This window comes from Euwallacea fornicatus, chromosome 23 (assembly GCF_040115645.1).
Source record: "Euwallacea fornicatus isolate EFF26 chromosome 23, ASM4011564v1, whole genome shotgun sequence".
Taxonomy (NCBI): domain Eukaryota; kingdom Metazoa; phylum Arthropoda; class Insecta; order Coleoptera; family Curculionidae; genus Euwallacea; species Euwallacea fornicatus.
Genome location: NC_089563.1, coordinates 426,169 through 444,761, shown reverse-complemented (window position 1 = coordinate 444,761; position 18,593 = coordinate 426,169). Strand labels below are relative to the sequence as shown.

The 18,593-nt window shown below is 34.7% G+C and overlaps 1 protein-coding gene across 3 annotated transcripts in view; it reads right to left on the bottom strand.

Moving 5' to 3' along the window:
- phtm (phantom) overlaps nucleotides 1-18,593 on the bottom strand; it is a 70,679-nt gene that overhangs the window by 5,826 nt on the left and 46,260 nt on the right. For 2 of the 3 annotated variants that reach the window (XM_066295777.1, XM_066295776.1), the window contains exon 2: nucleotides 10,815-11,124. In XM_066295777.1, coding sequence (XP_066151874.1) covers nucleotides 10,815-11,124 — 310 coding nt within the window. Of the gene's footprint in view, nucleotides 1-10,814; nucleotides 11,125-16,908; nucleotides 16,929-18,593 lie in introns of those variants that run through there. The other variant, XM_066295778.1, reaches the window with a different exon arrangement.

Here is an 18,593-nt window from a genome sequence, read left to right as displayed (position 1 = left end):
TTGGAAAAACTACTTACTGTTCACATACCTAAGTTAACCAGCTACTGGGCTCTAATGAGAATGTTTCCATTATCAACTCGTTTAACAATATTATTATTTATATTTACATTTATGAATTTATTATTTAAATTTTTTTATTATGGTTTTTATTTTATTATTATAGTTTGAAATTTATGATTTTAAATTAATTATTATGAGAGAGAATCTCTAGCCAACTCAAAAATACATAAAGATCATTCTTGAAATAATTAATTTACTAAGTTTTTCATCTGAAAAGGAGAGTTTTTCTGTGTGAGCCACAAAAGATTTTACTCCACAAAAGGACATAATAAGATGTCTTTTTCAACTGTATTCCAAAATGAGCTGCGAAAATTACTTCGGCAAATTAGACGTTTTGATTGTCCCATCATTGTTTACTTTAAATTTCGTTTTGTTTATCTAAAGAAATTCTTTCTTGATTAGTAGAAACTCCCACAACTATATTGCCGATAGACATGTTAACGTGAAGAAAGGGTGCGGCTGACTGGTATTACTCCCCATTCACCCGTTTTTCTTGAGAAGGGGCACTATTATAGGTATATAAACAGTTTCCGTTCTATTTAAGACCAATCCCTCGGGAATAACATGGAATTCCCGTAAAGAGGTACGCAAAGGGCCCAATTATGATTACAGAGCAAAGAGCGGAGATACCGTTTGACTCTGATAATTAACGACCCACAACAACAGCGACTCAAAAAGCACGATTGAGAATTATCGAAAGTCTCTCGATTTTCTCCGAATTTATGGGGTTTTTTAATGGGTGAAACCCCACACAGGCTGGATGCACGGACACCAGTATCGTCTTCTGCCAAGATTTTTTATCCCCGGGGTCGCGTCCCCAAAAAAAAAACAAAAAATTAAAACCAATTAAGAGTTTAGACCAATTTAGGCGAAAAGCGTTTATTGAAAACTATATAAGTACATTTGCATTATATATATACACATATACAGGGTGTTTCCTAAGTACGGTACATAACTTCGGGAGCGTATTCTACAGCTAAAATAAAGGTAATTTTGTTATATAAACTATATACGAAAAATGTTTCGTTGCGGAAATACAGGGTGTGAAAATTTTATTGTCTGAAATTTAATGTCTCGCGCACAGATAAATAAACGGTGTTCGTGACTAGTAAAATGTCGATAATTTCGCTACCAAACAGGCAAGTACACAACAAAAAAAAATCTTTTTTTTTTCAAGTATTTCTTCTCTTAAGAATAATAAAAAAATTTTGCTACAATGTTTTTTATTTATTTACTCGAAAACGGTGCGTCCTACGAAAAAAAGTCAAGAGACATATCATCAAATCGAACATATAATTAAAAAAGGAAGAAAATATTGGATGAGAACAGTGGCGTACCACATTTTTCTTTTAAAATATACAGCAATTAGCCTGCCTGCACGCCACTGGTTACACAACAGCCACTGTTTTTAGCATAAAATACGCTCCGTTGCTAACTCTCAAACCCTGCAAAATTTTATTAAAATGTCCCAAGTAGTTTCGAAAATATTTAAAAAATTGTAATTTTTTAAAGACATTTTCACACCCTGTATTTCCGCAACGAAGCATTTTTGGGATATAATTTATATAACAAAATTACCTTTATTTTAGTTGCAGAATACGCTCCCGAAGTTATGTACCGTGCTTAGGAAACACCTTGTATACATATACATTACACACAGCTACATGTCATTCCTTGCGATGTTGCTTTATGAGCTTTTGATTATTTAGCTGACAATAAACTAGTTAACTTATTTATGTATGTACATATGCGTATTCATCTTTTAGCTGTGGCTGTACGTTTATCCCTCTATAAAACTCATAATTTTTTTCAAATTATACAGGGAATCAAAGACCATTTAAGAAAATTCAATTATGTAAATATAATTTTATTACACACATTTATCTTCGTCTGTGAGAAAATCAAAAATGCATTTCAAATTTACAATTTATGAAAGATTTAACAAGGAGGAGTTACGGCAACTTAAAAAAAAGTCAATACGTCAAGCCAGAAGACGAAGGTACAATAAAATTCGAAGAGAAGGGAGTGAGAGAAGCAGGGGGTGGGGAAGAGAGAGGAGGATAGGGGTTGATGGGGAGAGGGAGAGAGAGGAGGGGAGGAGGGGGGAGAGTGAGAGAGAAACGAGAATAGCATCGTTTGAAGATAACCGAAAAATCCTATTATCTTTTGAAACTTGTTAAAACAGGCTTTTCTGAACATTTCAAATAATAGGTTTATCACCTATAGAATCTTCTTGGGGAATGAGTGACAAGGGCGTTCGTACCATTATGAAGACTGTAACAATCGTGTTTTATGGTCTATTTGAAACCTTGAATGTTTTTACAAGTTCGAGACGTCTAATGAGCTAGAAATCGTATCGTAACAGTCATATAAAGTACAGTTGGAACCGTCACCATCCAGAAAATTGTTTGAGTGTATCATCAGAGGACTGTTCATGTTTGTTAGTAGATTATTATTACTGGAAATTAGGCTATGAATAATGACCGTGTTAAACATTTTTATTTCATCTCTTATTTCAAAGTATATGCCTTGTTACTTCAAGTAAGTCAAAGTGCTTTCGTGTATACAACACATTGCATTAGTTGCGACCAACTCGGACACACTTAGCGCTCAAGAATCTTCGTAATAATATTTTGTAATGTGCTTGTGGCATATGGATTTCAGGAGATCCACAGAATTCGGTCTCACGACACCAAAAGAAATCATATTTCTCTTACCATAAACAGTTCCATCAATAACGTTAATTGATTAGTTTTTAGCCATGGCGAGTTATATAATCTAACAATTAGAGATAGTTAAGAATGTGCAGGCTGTTTCATTGCAGAACGTCCGATAGTAGGAATTTTTCTAATAAATATTTTTGTTAGAAAAAAACGAATATTTCATTTACTAAAAAACGAGTCTCTAGAGGAAAAATTCTTAATAGAAGGTGCTATTTAATACTCGTGAAAACGTACAAATTCCTATTCACGCAGTTGTGGACAAAAGTATGAAATAATTTTAAGTATTTAAGATAAATGCTTTTTCGTTATTTTGCAAATGCAAAAAATTGTTTTTATCGTCAAAATTTAGGAATAATGATATAATATAATTAATAATAATAATAATAATAATAATAATAATAATAATAATAATAATAATAATAATAATAATAATAATAATAATAATAATAATAATAATAATAATAATAATAATAATAAGGAATAAGATAAATGAGGTTGAATTTATTACACAATTTTTCCTTTAGAAACGTCGTTTTCAACAATGTTATAGTTGAAACTAGTTGTTTTCCTGAACAAAGGTATGGAATACTATGTAGTTTTGTAATCTATGGGGGCCCTATCAGTTATTGAACGCGACTGTGCGACCAATTTTATACGTGCCATGGCAAATAAAAAGTACTTTTCTGAAGATTTTCAAAATGCAATAGTCGACATGTCCCATCATTGCGAAATAAAAAAAAAAAAACAGTTGCAAAAACTTTAAAAATTAGTCAGGGGGCGGTTCCCAAAATCTTTAAGAAATTTAAGATTTTCGGAGATGTAAAAAAAAAATTAATCCGAACCTCGAAGAAGGGCTACTACTGATCAATGCGATCATAAAACTATCAACTGGAGATCCTCGAAAGTCATTTACAGTTATTCAGAGGGAAATTTGTAATCATACCAACCTTGCTGTAGGTGAGCTGTGAGACGTCTATTGTGTGAAATGGGCTTGGAAAGGAGAATTGCAGTGAAGAAACCATTCATTTCTCAAATAAAAAGAAGGAAAGAATGAAATTTTCTCAGGAAAATTTGTTTCGATATCCTTCAAAGTAGGGTACCGTTCTTCTAAGTGATGAAACTAGAATTAAGCTTATTTATTCTGATGGGAAAATTTATATTCTACATCCTGTAGGAACTGGGTTTGATCCTACGTATCAAAAACCAACAGTTAAACATGGTGGTTCAGATATAATGACATGGGGATGTTTTTCGCGATCCCGCGTTGGACAATTGGTCGAAATTGACGGGATTACCGATCGGTTTCTATATCCAGACATTCTCGAGTAACATGTGTTGCCATTTACAGACGACGAAATGCCTTTAATGCGACGCTTTTAGCACAACAATGACCCAAAATATTCATCCTTTCTGATTAAAAATTGGTTAAAAGAACATCAAATTACAGTTTTAGAGTGGCCGTCCGAATCACCGGATTTAAATTCCGTTGAACATCTCTGGGAAGACCGAAAACGGAAAATTAAAGACATGCATGTGTCCAAACAAGATGAATTGTGGAAAGTTCTGCACGAAGAATGATTGAAAATTACCATTTTTATCTGTAAGAATTTAGTCGATTCGATGCAACGTCGATGACAGGCTGGGGTACGTTCACAAGGATATGGTACTAAATATTCATTTATTTAATGTTTTGATTTGTTTTTAGTATAATACTCAAAACGTTCTATTTTTTTGTCCAGATTTATTCATTATTTTTCGTTTTTTAATATGTATAAAAATGAATTCAACAATGTGTGTTCATATTATTTAAAATATACTTAGGTTTTATATCAGATGTTTATTGTTTAATAATCACTATTTTTGCGTGAAATTGTGATAGGCTTGAAATTTCCCAACTTTTGGCTGCCATTGTGTATGTACGTATGTTAAACTCTGTATCTACTCGAACTAGCTGTTTATCATTTAGGAAGTGCGTAATTTTGTCTAACGAGTGGAAGTTTCTCGTTCAACAACATGACGCCAGATACGCATTATAGCATTTCATCATATTTCCTTTTCTAATTTTGCTGTAGGATAAAGGAACGAAAATAAAAATGCACAAATTTGAACTTATTCAGGTTGTATCCCGTATCCGCAGAAGTATAAGAAACCATGCTGGGTACTGCTGCTACTTGTTAACTAGAGTAGGAAATGAAGGTATCTGCTATAACGTCATAACTACTTACTGACCAAACATTAGAAAAACATTTTCTTGTAGTCGTGACCACTAAAGTGACAGTTTTCGATTAAATTGCAAGTGGCGGTATATAGTTTCATTTCTTATCTAGTTAAATAATGAAAGCAAATCATTTGCTAACACATATAAGTGGTAACAGCAATGGGTAATAAAATGGTTTGTAATTGGAACGCGGTTTTCCTGAATTCTCCATCGAACAGCAAGCTTAAAAATCATTATGCATGAAACTCATTAGGAAATGCCGTTTTGTGTAACTTATTCATCATTTCGCTCGTCCCACAAAAACGCGCTCGTTACATAAAACTTGATAGAACTACACACATTTCTTAGTTGGTTACATAAATAACGCTTTTACTGTCGCCTTTCAGATTCATCCTTTTGAAGTTCTACTCTATTCAATTCTATTGAAGATCTCTTAGCTGTGGCATGAAGATGTTTGTACGTTTACCCTCCCACAATAAGTACCAACTTTTAAATTATTCAGGTACTCCTAGGGCATTCGAAAAAATCCAACTAAGTAAAGGTTTAGCATTTATCCTCATCGGTGAAAGGAGCATATTATTTGAAATTTGCAGTATGTATAGGGGTTTAACAACAAAGTGGAAATGACCGTAACTTCTAAAAACTCAATAGATCAAAAGGCGAAAATACCATACAATGCCACAATGGTCTCAGGAGGGCCGAAAAATTCCATTATATTCTCGGACTTGTTTAAACAGGCTTTTCTGAACGTTTGAGAAATAATAGATTTATCACTTACAGAATCTTCTTGGCGAATGGGCCGCAAGGGCGTTCGCAATATACAGGGTGTAACCGCGGGCATTTTCGTTCCATACGAAACTAAAAGGAAGGAAACTGAATCTGAAGAAAATTGGAGACTTTCCTAAATGTGCAAATTAGGACGGTGCCTTGGTATTTTCATCACATCTTTTAATAAGTATGTTCGACAAACGTAGTGCGTCTAATTTGCGATCGTCTTAGTGTGAATCAGTCCTGCTCCCCAACACTTCTGACGCTACTCAAAAGCCCAAGCAACGTTTACCTCCGAATTTCTTAACAACCTCGAAGATAATTGTCTAATGGTATATGTAGCTACACCATCCAGTGATAAGTTGTGTGCTCACGTACCCATGCTACAGAGAAGTCGTGTTCCCACTGTCATGCTATTTGGCGTCATATCACCCACGCAATACATTCTTCCCTTAGAGACCCTATAGAGAAATATTGAACTGACACACCCAGTACCCTCGACTAACATTTCACAGATCATCTCCCTGCAGCGTGACCGAAGCGGTTTCCCGCCATCGAAGAATAAATTGTTCAAATAAGTATCGGATGTGTCAGAACCTTCCGAGAACCATGTGGTGTCTGGTCGGGCTGCCGCCAAGATTACCTGTTATGGTCTTAGGTGGTACCCCGTAAAAATACTTAAAAGTTTAATCATTCCCGGAATTCTCCGTCTTTTGCGTTAGGTTGTTTTGGCGGACGCTTCTAAGAACCACTGACCACACGTCCGCGATCGAATACAGATAGCGTTCGCGTCATCGGATCGTCTTTCGAAAGTGAATTTATGACCTAAAAGGCTGACTCTGTAATGGGGTCAATGATTTGGATTATCTGCACGACCTTGATATTGGAAATGCTTCGTCGCGAAGCGAATTTTATTGAAAAAATCGAATTTTAACGTCAAATTTGGGAACCAAATCACAGAATTTGTAGACCCACATAGTCTGCAGATGGCCATAAATAATGTAGCATAAAGATCGATAAAATGAAAGTAAAACCAAATGTTCGTTTGCACTCTTTTGGTATTAAACCGACATTTTTTGGAAAATCTAATCTTCATGAACACAGTTCGTGAAACAAAATCCAAGCTTCATGTATTTGTAATTTGGGTTTGAATAAATCTTTGATCACACGCCGTTGTCGCGTGAATCCAACCTTGCACCACCTGAGCACCACGTGAATCTACCGAGGCACCCATTACTGCGTTGTTTTCGAGAAAAGTTACGTCATTCCTAGATGGCCTCCGAAAGTTCCTTGCTCTATCATAACTCGCGAACGTTCTGGATGCGGCCCCAGCAGGCATTTCTTCTCGATGACGTGATTCCGATGCTGAGTAAACAAACTGCGTCGAAGTGAGAAGAATTCGAACTTTTCGCGATCTTGCGGTTTTTTCGAAAAGTTACTGTAGCACTGTAGCAAGAAAATTCTGGGTTATTCGTTTACTTCAGATTTACAACATACATACAGGGTGTCTGGCCGAGGGCTTAATAGAAGTGTTTGATCACAAAAGCTCTGAAATCACAATTTGGTATGTGGCCATTCGAGCCCAAGGTTCATTGATTGAAGATATTTTCCGCAGCACTTCCGGCAATATCGAAAATTGATAACCACTTTGTTATTTTAAATGGAATGACTAAGCTTTTATTTTTTTTATTATTCCATGTTAAATTTCGAGTCAACTTTATGTAACATAAATTGACAAAAATCTTCTATTAAAAAAATAATTATAGTGGAACTAATAAATGAAGAAAAAAAAATGTTGCGAGTAAGGTGACGAAACACTACACTTCATTCTTCTGCATTTCAATTTTGATCATCATCTACTGAGCGTTCTGCAAAATAAATTGAACTATGCCAATGCAAAAATGCCGAAAATTAATTTTCTTTAAATGGGACACCCCATATTTCATTACATTGGTTAAAGAAATCATTTCAATCTGCATTAAGTCACGTAATATTTTCGTATTCTTACATAATTTTTTTTTAAAGCTACTTGAGTTTAAAATTTCAAAAAATTTAAAAATATACATTCACGACATAGTTGCTTGGTGTAATATCTTTAACTGCTCGCCAACAAATACTTTTAATAATTATTCAAAACGCTCGCAATTTGGTTGTAAACATTTTTCTCACCGTAAGTAAAACTGGTTAAAACTCAAATAACTCAAAAAATTCTTGCATCAAAATACGAAAACATCATAAGATAAAATGCAGAATGAAATGGCCTCTTAAACCACGTAATAAAATAAGGGATGTCCCACTTGGACAATGCTTTTTCCACATTTTTGTATTGACCTAGTTCAATTAATTTTGCAACCAACCCTGTAGATGATTATCAAAATTGAAATTGAGAAGAACGAAATACAGTGTTTTGGGCTTTTTATGGCAACATTTTGTTGTTTTTCCGTTGCTAGGTCCACTATAACAGATTTTTTTGCCAATGTTAACTTGAAATTTTTTTTATTTTCGAAAGTTGACATTTTAGTTTAAGATTATGTTACATAAAGTTGACGAGAAATTCAACAAGAAATTATAAAAACAGTGAAAAAACACAGTAGTTTTATTTAAAATGACAAAATTCTTATTATCAATTTCCAATACTTCTGGAAGTGCCGTTATCTAAAAAAAAAATTTTTTTAATCGGTAAATTTTTAGCTCAAAAAGCTGCATACCAAAATGTGATTTTCTAGCTTTCACGGATCTCTAAACAATTCTACTGGACGCTCAATTAAAAATTCTCTATATGTACAAAGCGGAATAAATGAGGTTACCAAGAAATACTCTTTTGAAGTAATCAAAGATTATCCTTTCTACAAGGAAATAATTTGAAATTTCATTGATGTTTCTGATGTAAAATTTTCTAAGATAGCTGTTTTGCAGTTTTACATAAACATAATATGCCCGGCTCGAATTTAAATTACTTTGGGTTCGTTCAGATTAGTAGCCATAGGCTCCATCCACAGTTAGAGTTCGAGTCGAATCAGATTAATTTTGCTAAATTCGATTCTTATCAACAGTCAGCGTAGAAATCAATATTAGAGGATTTTCCACTAAGTCGTTCTATGAATTCTACCCGTTAGAACGCGTACTTTGCTCTAGTTACACTGAAACGCAGAAAATTTAGAAAAATGCAATGCAGCAAATACATGCAGAATAGTATGAAGGCCCTTTACAGCGGAATACTGACTAACTGAAGTGACATTGCCTCTCTTCATATATTTTTTACAGTAATCTATCATTTGATGTAATATTGAAGGGTCTATTACATGTGCTGCAGTTGATATCCTACCGACTGCGCCATGTTTCACACCTGCGACTTGAAATAATACACTTCTGCACGGCAGGGAATTGAAACTTGATGGTGAAGAAAAGCGTTGTTGAGAAAACTTTTCTAAATTTGAAACCGACGTTAACAGTGATACAGTTTTCATGTAACCCACGAATAAATCCAGAACTTTGTCCCTACAAAAGATTTCAGTTCAACGCATTTCAATAAATTCCTCTCAACTTATAACTCGTATTACATGAGTCTTTGAAAAATCAGAATTTTAGGGTTTTCATGGAGGTGCCTAATGAAGCGCAGAAATCCGGAAGTTTCTAGAGAATACTGAACACAAGCGGACATTTGTAATTTCTAAGAAATTTGTTTGATTTAAATCGATCCAAAGCTAAAAGGGTTATAATGGCTGAATTAGAAACCTTGTGAATGATACCATTTTTTGCGATAATTTGGAATAGGTTGAATTAGATTATGCAGATATTGGTCCACAAACGATGAGAGGAAAGACGAGATTAGTGTCTGGAAGGAAGATATGATATTCTTCGTTTCGAAGCAACGATGGTCGATGACTGAAATTTGTTTCTGCGAGTTATTTGATCGTCTACATCACATACTTTCGGTCACTGCATGTCCAACATTCGTATTTGAACAATGAACTGTGTGAATAAGCGGGAGGAAACAAAAATTGAAAAGTGAATGCAAAATATGAATCAAACTCGAAACAGAGCTGAGTATGCAAGGGCCATAGATGGAGAATTTTCAGCTGCAACCTTTTACGGGGAATCGGAATGTGTAAGTGGTTTTCATCTTCATTCAAAAAAAAATTATTAGACCATTATCCTAAATTGCTAAAATGCCCTTCTAATCAATTTCCTGAACGAGGCAATATATCATTTTAAACATTTAGAAAGTCGTGTCTCGACTAGTTGGAGAAGATAAAGGAATTTTTCGGGTGGCCTAAGGCCATTGTCGTCTTGTATTGTATTTTCCCTTTGGAGGTCGTTTATTTCCGTGTTCTTCTCCGCATGAGCCAAGAACCTGAAGCTCTTCTTTTTAACGCAATTATGCAGAAGACGAAAACGGACAAAAACGAGCAAACACTAAAACCGCCAATTAACAAAATAGAACGATTGTTCACCAATTCGGTCTTACAACAATGCGTTTCACGTTCGAAGTAGGTAAACATTTTTCAGAGATGGACAAAAACGATTTCACCTTGATACACAAACTGAAATTAATAACACAAAAAGAAAATGTAAACCGTAACAATGACCTGAAAATGAACCAAATCGTGACGGACCTATCGCGAAGGATATCCCTACCAGGTGAACCCAACGGCTACAATGTATCTTCCTTCGGAGATCGTAAATGCAGATCTCAAAAAAAGAAGAAACTTAATGGCGTGGGTGTACTAAATATCACCAAATATGGGACAACGCTCGTTACCGGAGTCTTGCAGAAAGTTGGCGAAATTAATAATATCGCAGATGCAGAAGCACGTAATCGAAGAAGTGTTCACTTCACTGAACACCCTGGTAACATTTTCGATACACTAATTTTGTACAATGACCCTGTCTCGTCTTATATACATCATAGGCTGGTCGATAACCTTTTTGGAATAGTCTTCAAGAAGCAAGTTCAATCAACCCTAAAGGGCAACGTTCTAGGCCATCATAGGATCTGCCCAAAGGTATTTTCGGGTAAATGAACCTTTTATAAGACAACTTACCATACCCATTCATGATACCGTGCGTCATATAAAGGGGAGCCCTTCCAGCTGTCACATCTTTGGACAATAAAGTTTTGATCAGTTTTGTGTCGGTTAGAACTATTGCCTGAACACTTCCAAGAGAGATACTGTAGATGGGACCGTGTTTCTTCGCAAGCTGGGCAAATGTACGGTGGGGTGCTTGGGTATTTATCCAAGGCAGGTATCCGATTATGGGCAGACCCCATGGTCCCGGAGGCAACTTTCTTTTCTTCCAGAAGTGGTGAACCAGCAGCAACAAGGCTAACGACACTAGGGTGACGGTCAACATCTGAAAAGAGAGTAAAATATAATTTCTATGAACATTCCGACGAGACCTGAATGGTCAACAAGGGTTGATCCGTCTGCCGCACTTGACCAGTCCAATGCTCCCTTGTAGAGCCATGCAATGCTATTTAAATGGCAACGAACTCTTGTGATGGTACTGACCGCTGAGACGATTTTAATTCATTTACCTCGGCAAGTAACCTTTAAAATATAAAAATCTAAACGATCACAATGACCTTTTATTCAATCGTACCGCGGATTCTAAGAAACACACAGAATATTTAAGGATGCTTAAACAGAACGTTTTATTCAGGATTCTTCAGCATAATTGATTGTATAGTTTATGAAGGTGTCTCGTTAACATATATTTTCGACTGAGGCTGGTAAAATATGGGGATTCGCCAGACGAATACCTGGAGAGGATTGGGTCGGATGAGATGGTGCTTTGGAGGAAAAACGGCTAGGTTGGTCTTAAAAGTGCGTATACTTTTACTCTCGTCTAAGCACCATTCCCGTTCGAAAATGCAACGGAATCGGGTAATCTTTCATTTTGTGTTCGTTGTGTTGAGTGAATTAAAATTTGGCAGAATCGAATTTGGAACATTAAAGTCCAGTTAAATCGAAGCCAAAAGCTTGTTATTGAATCATAACTCATTTCCATACAAAAACATCTTCCTACAAGCTTATCAGGACTTCAGTAATTTGACCACTAAACAGAGAGTAGGAATCCTAATTGATTGTTGATCATCTGGAACTATGCAGGGCATTTCAAATTCGATCCTCATGATTAGGTTCTCGGAAGATACAAGAGGTACGAAGAAGAAGTTTAAATGGGAACAAAGTTGCATAATTTAGTGCGTGACGAAATGCCGTTTTCAAAATTTCAAGTTTCCGAATACTTCCGAAGGTAGCTGGAAAAATGAAGAATTAGAGATTTCGTTATTATCTTTTAGCGTTATTTGCCAAGGAAGCCCAGAACCATAAGTGCATTTCCATTGCCACTTTTTCCCGGTTATATCATGACGTTGTCGGATTTACCATCCGACGTTTCGACTTTCGGCTACCATCATCAACTTTATTTTTTTCCTATGGGCGCCACATTGGATTTTTCCCCAGAAAAGTAGTCGGTTGGCAAATTTGAAAACGTCATCGTGCAGCTGAAAAGAAGTGGCAGTGAAGATAGCTTTTGATTTTAGGCTTTCTTGTCAAATAACGATAAAAATCAATCAAAATCAAATCTCAAATTTTTGTTTTTTTTCGACTCTCTTCCGAAATATTCGGAAAATTTAAATTTCGAAAACAGCATTTGGTCAAATGTTAAATCACGCAATTTTGTCCTCACTTAAGATTGTTCGTATCTTCTCTAATTTCCGAAATTCCAATGGTGAGGATTGAACTTGAAATGCCTCATACATATTACGTTTACCTGTGCTTCATAAAATGTTGTACAAATATAATGCTCAAAACCACAATATACTAGGTGTTATTTCAGTACATGGTCAAACTTCAAGAGGTGATTTTAAGAAGAAAAATTTATATCAACATAGATGCTTCGTTTTCAACATACAGCGTGTCATTTCTCCTTAAACCAAAACGACTAAAAGACGATCCAGTAATTTTGTAAATATATACTCAACAAATTTCTTAAAACGGTGAAAAGACGGTTAATAATGGTGAACCTCTCACGCGCGCCTGGTATATTCAATTATGGATTAATTTCGAGCCCATTAGAGTAACAAATTTGTATTTAACTTTTACAACTTGTAAAATTAAGGAAAGAAATTCCATTCAACAAAGCCTCTTTTAGGATTTTAAATACCATGTATGTAGGATGATTGCTGCAAAATCAGGAATTCTTATTGTGTTATGTTGAAAAAGGTTTCGTGATAGACTATGAGAAAGGGACCAGATTTACAACAGAATGACTAATAATCTCCTTGTGAAAAAACTCATCCAAGAAAATCCTGAAAATTTCAAAAATAGATGAGATATGATATTGCCACTCATATTGGTTAAGCTATGTTCCTTATATTTGACATAGAATGATTTGGAAGACATGGAAGATGAGAAACGAAAATTTGTAACAGCTAAAACCAGAGCTTCGCAATAAAAATACACAGCATTTGTAAAAAGTATTGCAACTCGATTTTAATTTTCATAAATCTGATATTTTTCAAAAATGCTTAAACACGTGTGATTTTATTTTTTATAAAGATATTGAATTCATTGTTTTCGATATTCGAAATTTTCATCCCTATCCAGCTACCATTACTAACTTTTTGTTCGCAAATGGAAAAATACACATAGTAGTATATCTAATGGAAGGTAATTTAGTAAGGCATACAACGGTATACTCAGAACTAAAGCTAGATCCTTAACAAATCAAATTATTAGATGTAAAATAAAATTACCCACAGTTACATAAAAAAATATTAAAATATCTATAATAAATGCTCAAATTAGACTCCAGTAACTATTTGACAATGACTCAGTCGTTCCTCAAACGCTTTTATGCAACTCAATCCAGTATTGTTTCTCTTACTAATTCTAATTCTGTTTGAATTCTAAGACGTAAGTAATCTAAACTTTGTGTTCTATCATCATAAACGGATTTTTTTAAGTGAATCCACAAAAAGAACCGAGGGGCATAATATCTGAAGATCGCGGCGGCCATTCTACTGAGCCTCTTCTTCCGATTCATCTTCTAGAGAAATTCTCAATAAGGTACTCTCTCACAGCCATAAGATAATATGGTGGTGCACCATCTTGTTCGAACCAAACATTATCGGTTACTTGTTTTCCATTTTCTTCAGGAAAAATTGTGGCGTTTGATAGGATTATTTCGTTTTGCAATAAGTGCAAGTACCATGCGTTATTTAGGTTCCCCTCTATAAAAAATGAACCGATCAACTGATCGTTAATTGTGCCCATTCATATGTTGAGTTTTTGTGGATGTTCTATATGCAGAATCTGCATCCAATGGAGATCGTTTGTAAATAAATATCGATAATTACGTCGATGAATAGATCCATTTAACCAGAACTTTTCTTCATCCGAAACTAAAATTCTAGATAAGAATCTATCATCCTGAGGGACCGTTTCTTGTATCAATTCACAAAGTTCCATCCTCCGATCAAAATCTTCAGACGTGAACTCTTGGGTAAGGGAAATTTTGTATGGATGAAATTTTTCTCGTTCTCAAAGATTGCTTACTACTAATTTTGCATATATATCAACTTCATCGGCAAATGTATTAGTAAATTGTATGGGGTTTTTATCGATAGATAAAAAAATGTCTAGTGCTTCATCGCCACCAGTCGCTCTTCGAGGTCTTCCACATTTTGAAGCAGCTCACACCTCCAGTTCATTGAAATTTTCTATTAAGCTCAGAAACCATAGTTCTATCAATAAGCTCGTCTAGATATTTCTTATTAAATATAAAACATATCTCTTCATATGTTCTTTTGTGATCTCCATACCCCAAAAAGCTTAAAATTTCAATTTTTTGCTTCTTAGATAAATCAAACATTTTTTAAAATGGTTTTCTATCTGTGGTCGATACGTAACAACTGAATTCAGCTTCTAATGAATTCTATGAAAACCAAAATATTTTGTATCTAAAAAATTGTTTACATTGAAGATAATTTTGAATTTGTACATCTTTTTGTAATTTTTCTATTTTTTTTTAAATTAAAATAAGAGTTGATTGTCTATCTAGGAATCAAAGATTAAAAACTTTTAACTTTTATAGAAAATTGACTTTGTTCTTTTCTTTAAGGAAGCTTTGAAACCAATTTTAGTTCTGAGAATACCATTGTATCCCTTATTGAGTTGCCTTCCATTTAATATAATACAATGGTTATCTTTCCGGTTGAAAATAAAGAGTTTATAGGGGTAACTGGATACGTATAAAAACTTTGAACGTCGAAAACAACGCATTTAATGCTTTTTTAAAAATAAAATCGTACATATTTAAGCATTTTTTTTTAATTTTGGGTTTATAAAATTTATAAGTCTTATTGCAAAACTTTCTCAAAGCGCTCTATAAAAGACAGGGTTGACAAACAGAGAAGCAACTTTTGAAAAAATACATCAAATTTGCCCTTTATTTTCCAACCTCTGGAAGAACGAAATTCTTTATTTAATTAAAATTTTTGGACGGAATTTCAAAATAATCTCGTATCCCGAGACGCCCTTGACTGTGACGCACCTTGAACTACGACGCGTCTTTGCCCATGGCTGGTGACCCAATTCGTGATGTCCATGTGGGTCAGCGCCCTAGATTCCGCGCTCAGAAAAGCACTTTCTTGTGGCCGTAGCGCGACTCGGTGCACTGACCCCTTGATTTCACTGCCATCGTGTCATCCAACTATATGGCGACCTTTCTCCGAGAGGGCCGATGATCCCCATTGAGATAAAAAAACATCATTCCTCAGAGATACAGTTCAGAAGGATTACAAACGTATCTATGAACAATTCCATTAATAACTTAAACCTAGATACTCTGAAGCATCGATGAGAGAGGAGTGAATGAGATTAGCAACTCTTCAACTTCTTCTGGAAATTTGCTCATATAACTGATTTGGTTGTAAATGATTAGCGGTGATGGGTTGATGTAGCCAAATGATTAGGCATATCTGGTTACAAACAACCCCATTAATCCTCCGGTATTGTTTTTACTGCGAAGTAAATGTATGGTCTCTTTCGGCAAATGGTGATTTGGTCGGTTTGGCGAACCAACAAAGAGAAGCGAAATGACTGACCCACGAAAGTGCAATGGTACAATGCCACCGGAACCATAAAGATAACTCTTCATGGGAAAATGGGTCGCAACACACATTCGCCATCATGTAGCTAAATGGCAATGTCTAACAATCTCGGATTTCACCTGATTATAGCCAGCGACTCGTCTATTAAAAATCGATTGCGGAAAAGTGCTCCACATTAAGTGTTTTCTTCTCCAATTGAAAAACGACAATTCTTTTTCACTTTCGAAGATCTTCACTACTATAATTAGAGACCGACAGCATACTTGGAATGAAATGGAAAATGTAAATTATGTATGTTCGCGAAGCTCAATTTGTCTTTAATTGAATTAAATTGATTTGCTGCCAGCAAGTCTCCAGGAGCACCTGATCACTGCTTATTAATGGCAAGTCTGTTAGGAGATTAATTCGAATTTCGGATGTGAAATGATGAATTTGGACAGAATCCAGACGAAGAAATTTGTGCGGAAGATGAAAGTAACGCTCTAGAATTTGAGGAATCTGCTAGTGACAGTGATCTAAAAAAGAATCGACGAGGAAGTAAGAAGCGGTACATGAAGTAAGTGCTGACACGTCGTTTCCAAATACACTTTGAATACGTACAATTAATGTTGTTACTGTTCCATTTTCCCGTGCATCGGAACAGTAACCCTCTAGAAGACCTACATGTGGTTAAAATATCGGAAAAAATGTTGCTTCCAATTCTAGAGATTCACCTGTACTTGTTCTTATAGCTCTTGTTTAACTAAAAGCTTTCAATGTTTCTTTCAAACATCATCTGTTTTGCTTATAAGTAAATTCTGTTCCCCCATTAAGAACTTGATTCATCAAACGAGTCAAGGGTGAAAAATTCGCACAAATAAACAATCTCTGTCAGGGTTACTATGATAAACCTCTGTATATGTAGGTCAGAAATATAAACACGCAAGTTATTTCGATTAAAAAGTAGGTTAATCTCAATAATTAAAAACCCATTATCTGGTAGAAATTATTTTCGAATCAATCTTATAAAGAATACGTACTTTGTGTCGTTTACGTTTCGGTCGTCAATGGCGGATTTTAAAAATATAAATTAGTACTATTCTACAAATGTGTTGATAAACGATATCGGATAGTACCCATGTGGGTATACATAACAACTAATTTGTTTTGTCGCATTCAGATATTTTGATGTAAACGATTAATCATTATATTCGTTTTATGTACATGGCGGTTTGAGGCTTATCTCGCGGCAACTGCTAATAAAAATAAAAGTTTGCGTAATGTACAAGGTGTTAATATGGCCATGTTATGAACTTTGAGGGTGAACTTCCATCGATAAATGATGGATAAAATTCGAATAACGAGACATTTGCAAAGGTCTACCATAACACACGGTGTCAATGTTTAAAATCTATTTCCATTATTTTTTAACATGAATTTGCTAAAAGCAAACGTTCTCAACCAAAGTTTGGTGTTTGGTGGCTTTTCAGGTCGAGATATTCATTTCTTAGAACTTTCCATACAACGTTTCTCTGACTTGCGATTTACGTGGAAAAAATGATTTTTAAAGATATTTGCGTATAAAAAAATGTCTTTTCTAAAAGCAATTTTTGGCAACTGTTTTTAACATCTTACCATCGATTACACCGTTAAAAGTAACTCAGTAAATGTGGTGGTAGTGGACAGTTTTAGCAATTATTAGATAAATACTCTATCGAATACCGAAATTTGGTTTTGAATGTAGTAAATTAATAAGTATATTAAAATCAATTTTAAACTTTGGCCCCTGCGTCATAAAAATAGGATGTTTGCGAACCCTTTGCTTTTTACCCATTTTCTGTCGCACGTTGATCGAAGCCGTCTCTCAAAGTCTGTAACATGATCATATTCAATTAAATAAGATATTCATTTTTTGCGAGAAATAGTTTTAAGTTTGGAATTTTTAGCATTTACACATAGGTCAGAACAATGAATATAAAACAAATAATAAAATTACAAAACTCCATTGCAACCTCTATGAATTCATTACTTGGCACGTGCGCACGCGTCCCAAATAGGGGATTTCTACATATGTATATTATACCCGCTGGTTCTAGATAACTGGAACAAGCAAATATCTTGAAATCGAGAAGATCTAAAAAAAATGTTTGATTAAAGTATTTTTTATTTTCAGAGGCTCAACGTTTTATGCTGTCAATTTTTTTTGAGGTCACTCTCACCTGTCTTTTGGACCTAATTCGTGATTTCAAATAAAACACTCGATTTTTTTTTAAGATGCGAATTATTTGTTGACAGTAAAATATGTTAATTTGAAACATTTTTTGTTGAAAGCCATAAAATTTATCACAATATTAAAACAACATAGAGCTTCATTAAACTTTATTAAAGTATTTGAGCAATTTTTTTTTGTTATGTAGTAAATTTTGCTTTATTATTTAAAAAAATTAGTCTGACAAAGTGTCGAAATAGTGCCTCTGCTGTTCAAGGCGTTTGTTAATTCTATTTCGAAAAGATTGTGTAGCATTTACTATCATTTCAAGTGTGATATTTCGACCAGCGCGCATAGCGTAGGTGTAGCACAGACGTAGCGGAAGGGCACATCACAATTTATTAATAATGTGAACTTTTTGACGCAACAATTACAAGAAATTTGAGGAAACTAAATGCATGTCTTTGATTCTAAAATTTGGATTTGCCAGTTTTATCAAAAAATTTGTGAAATTGA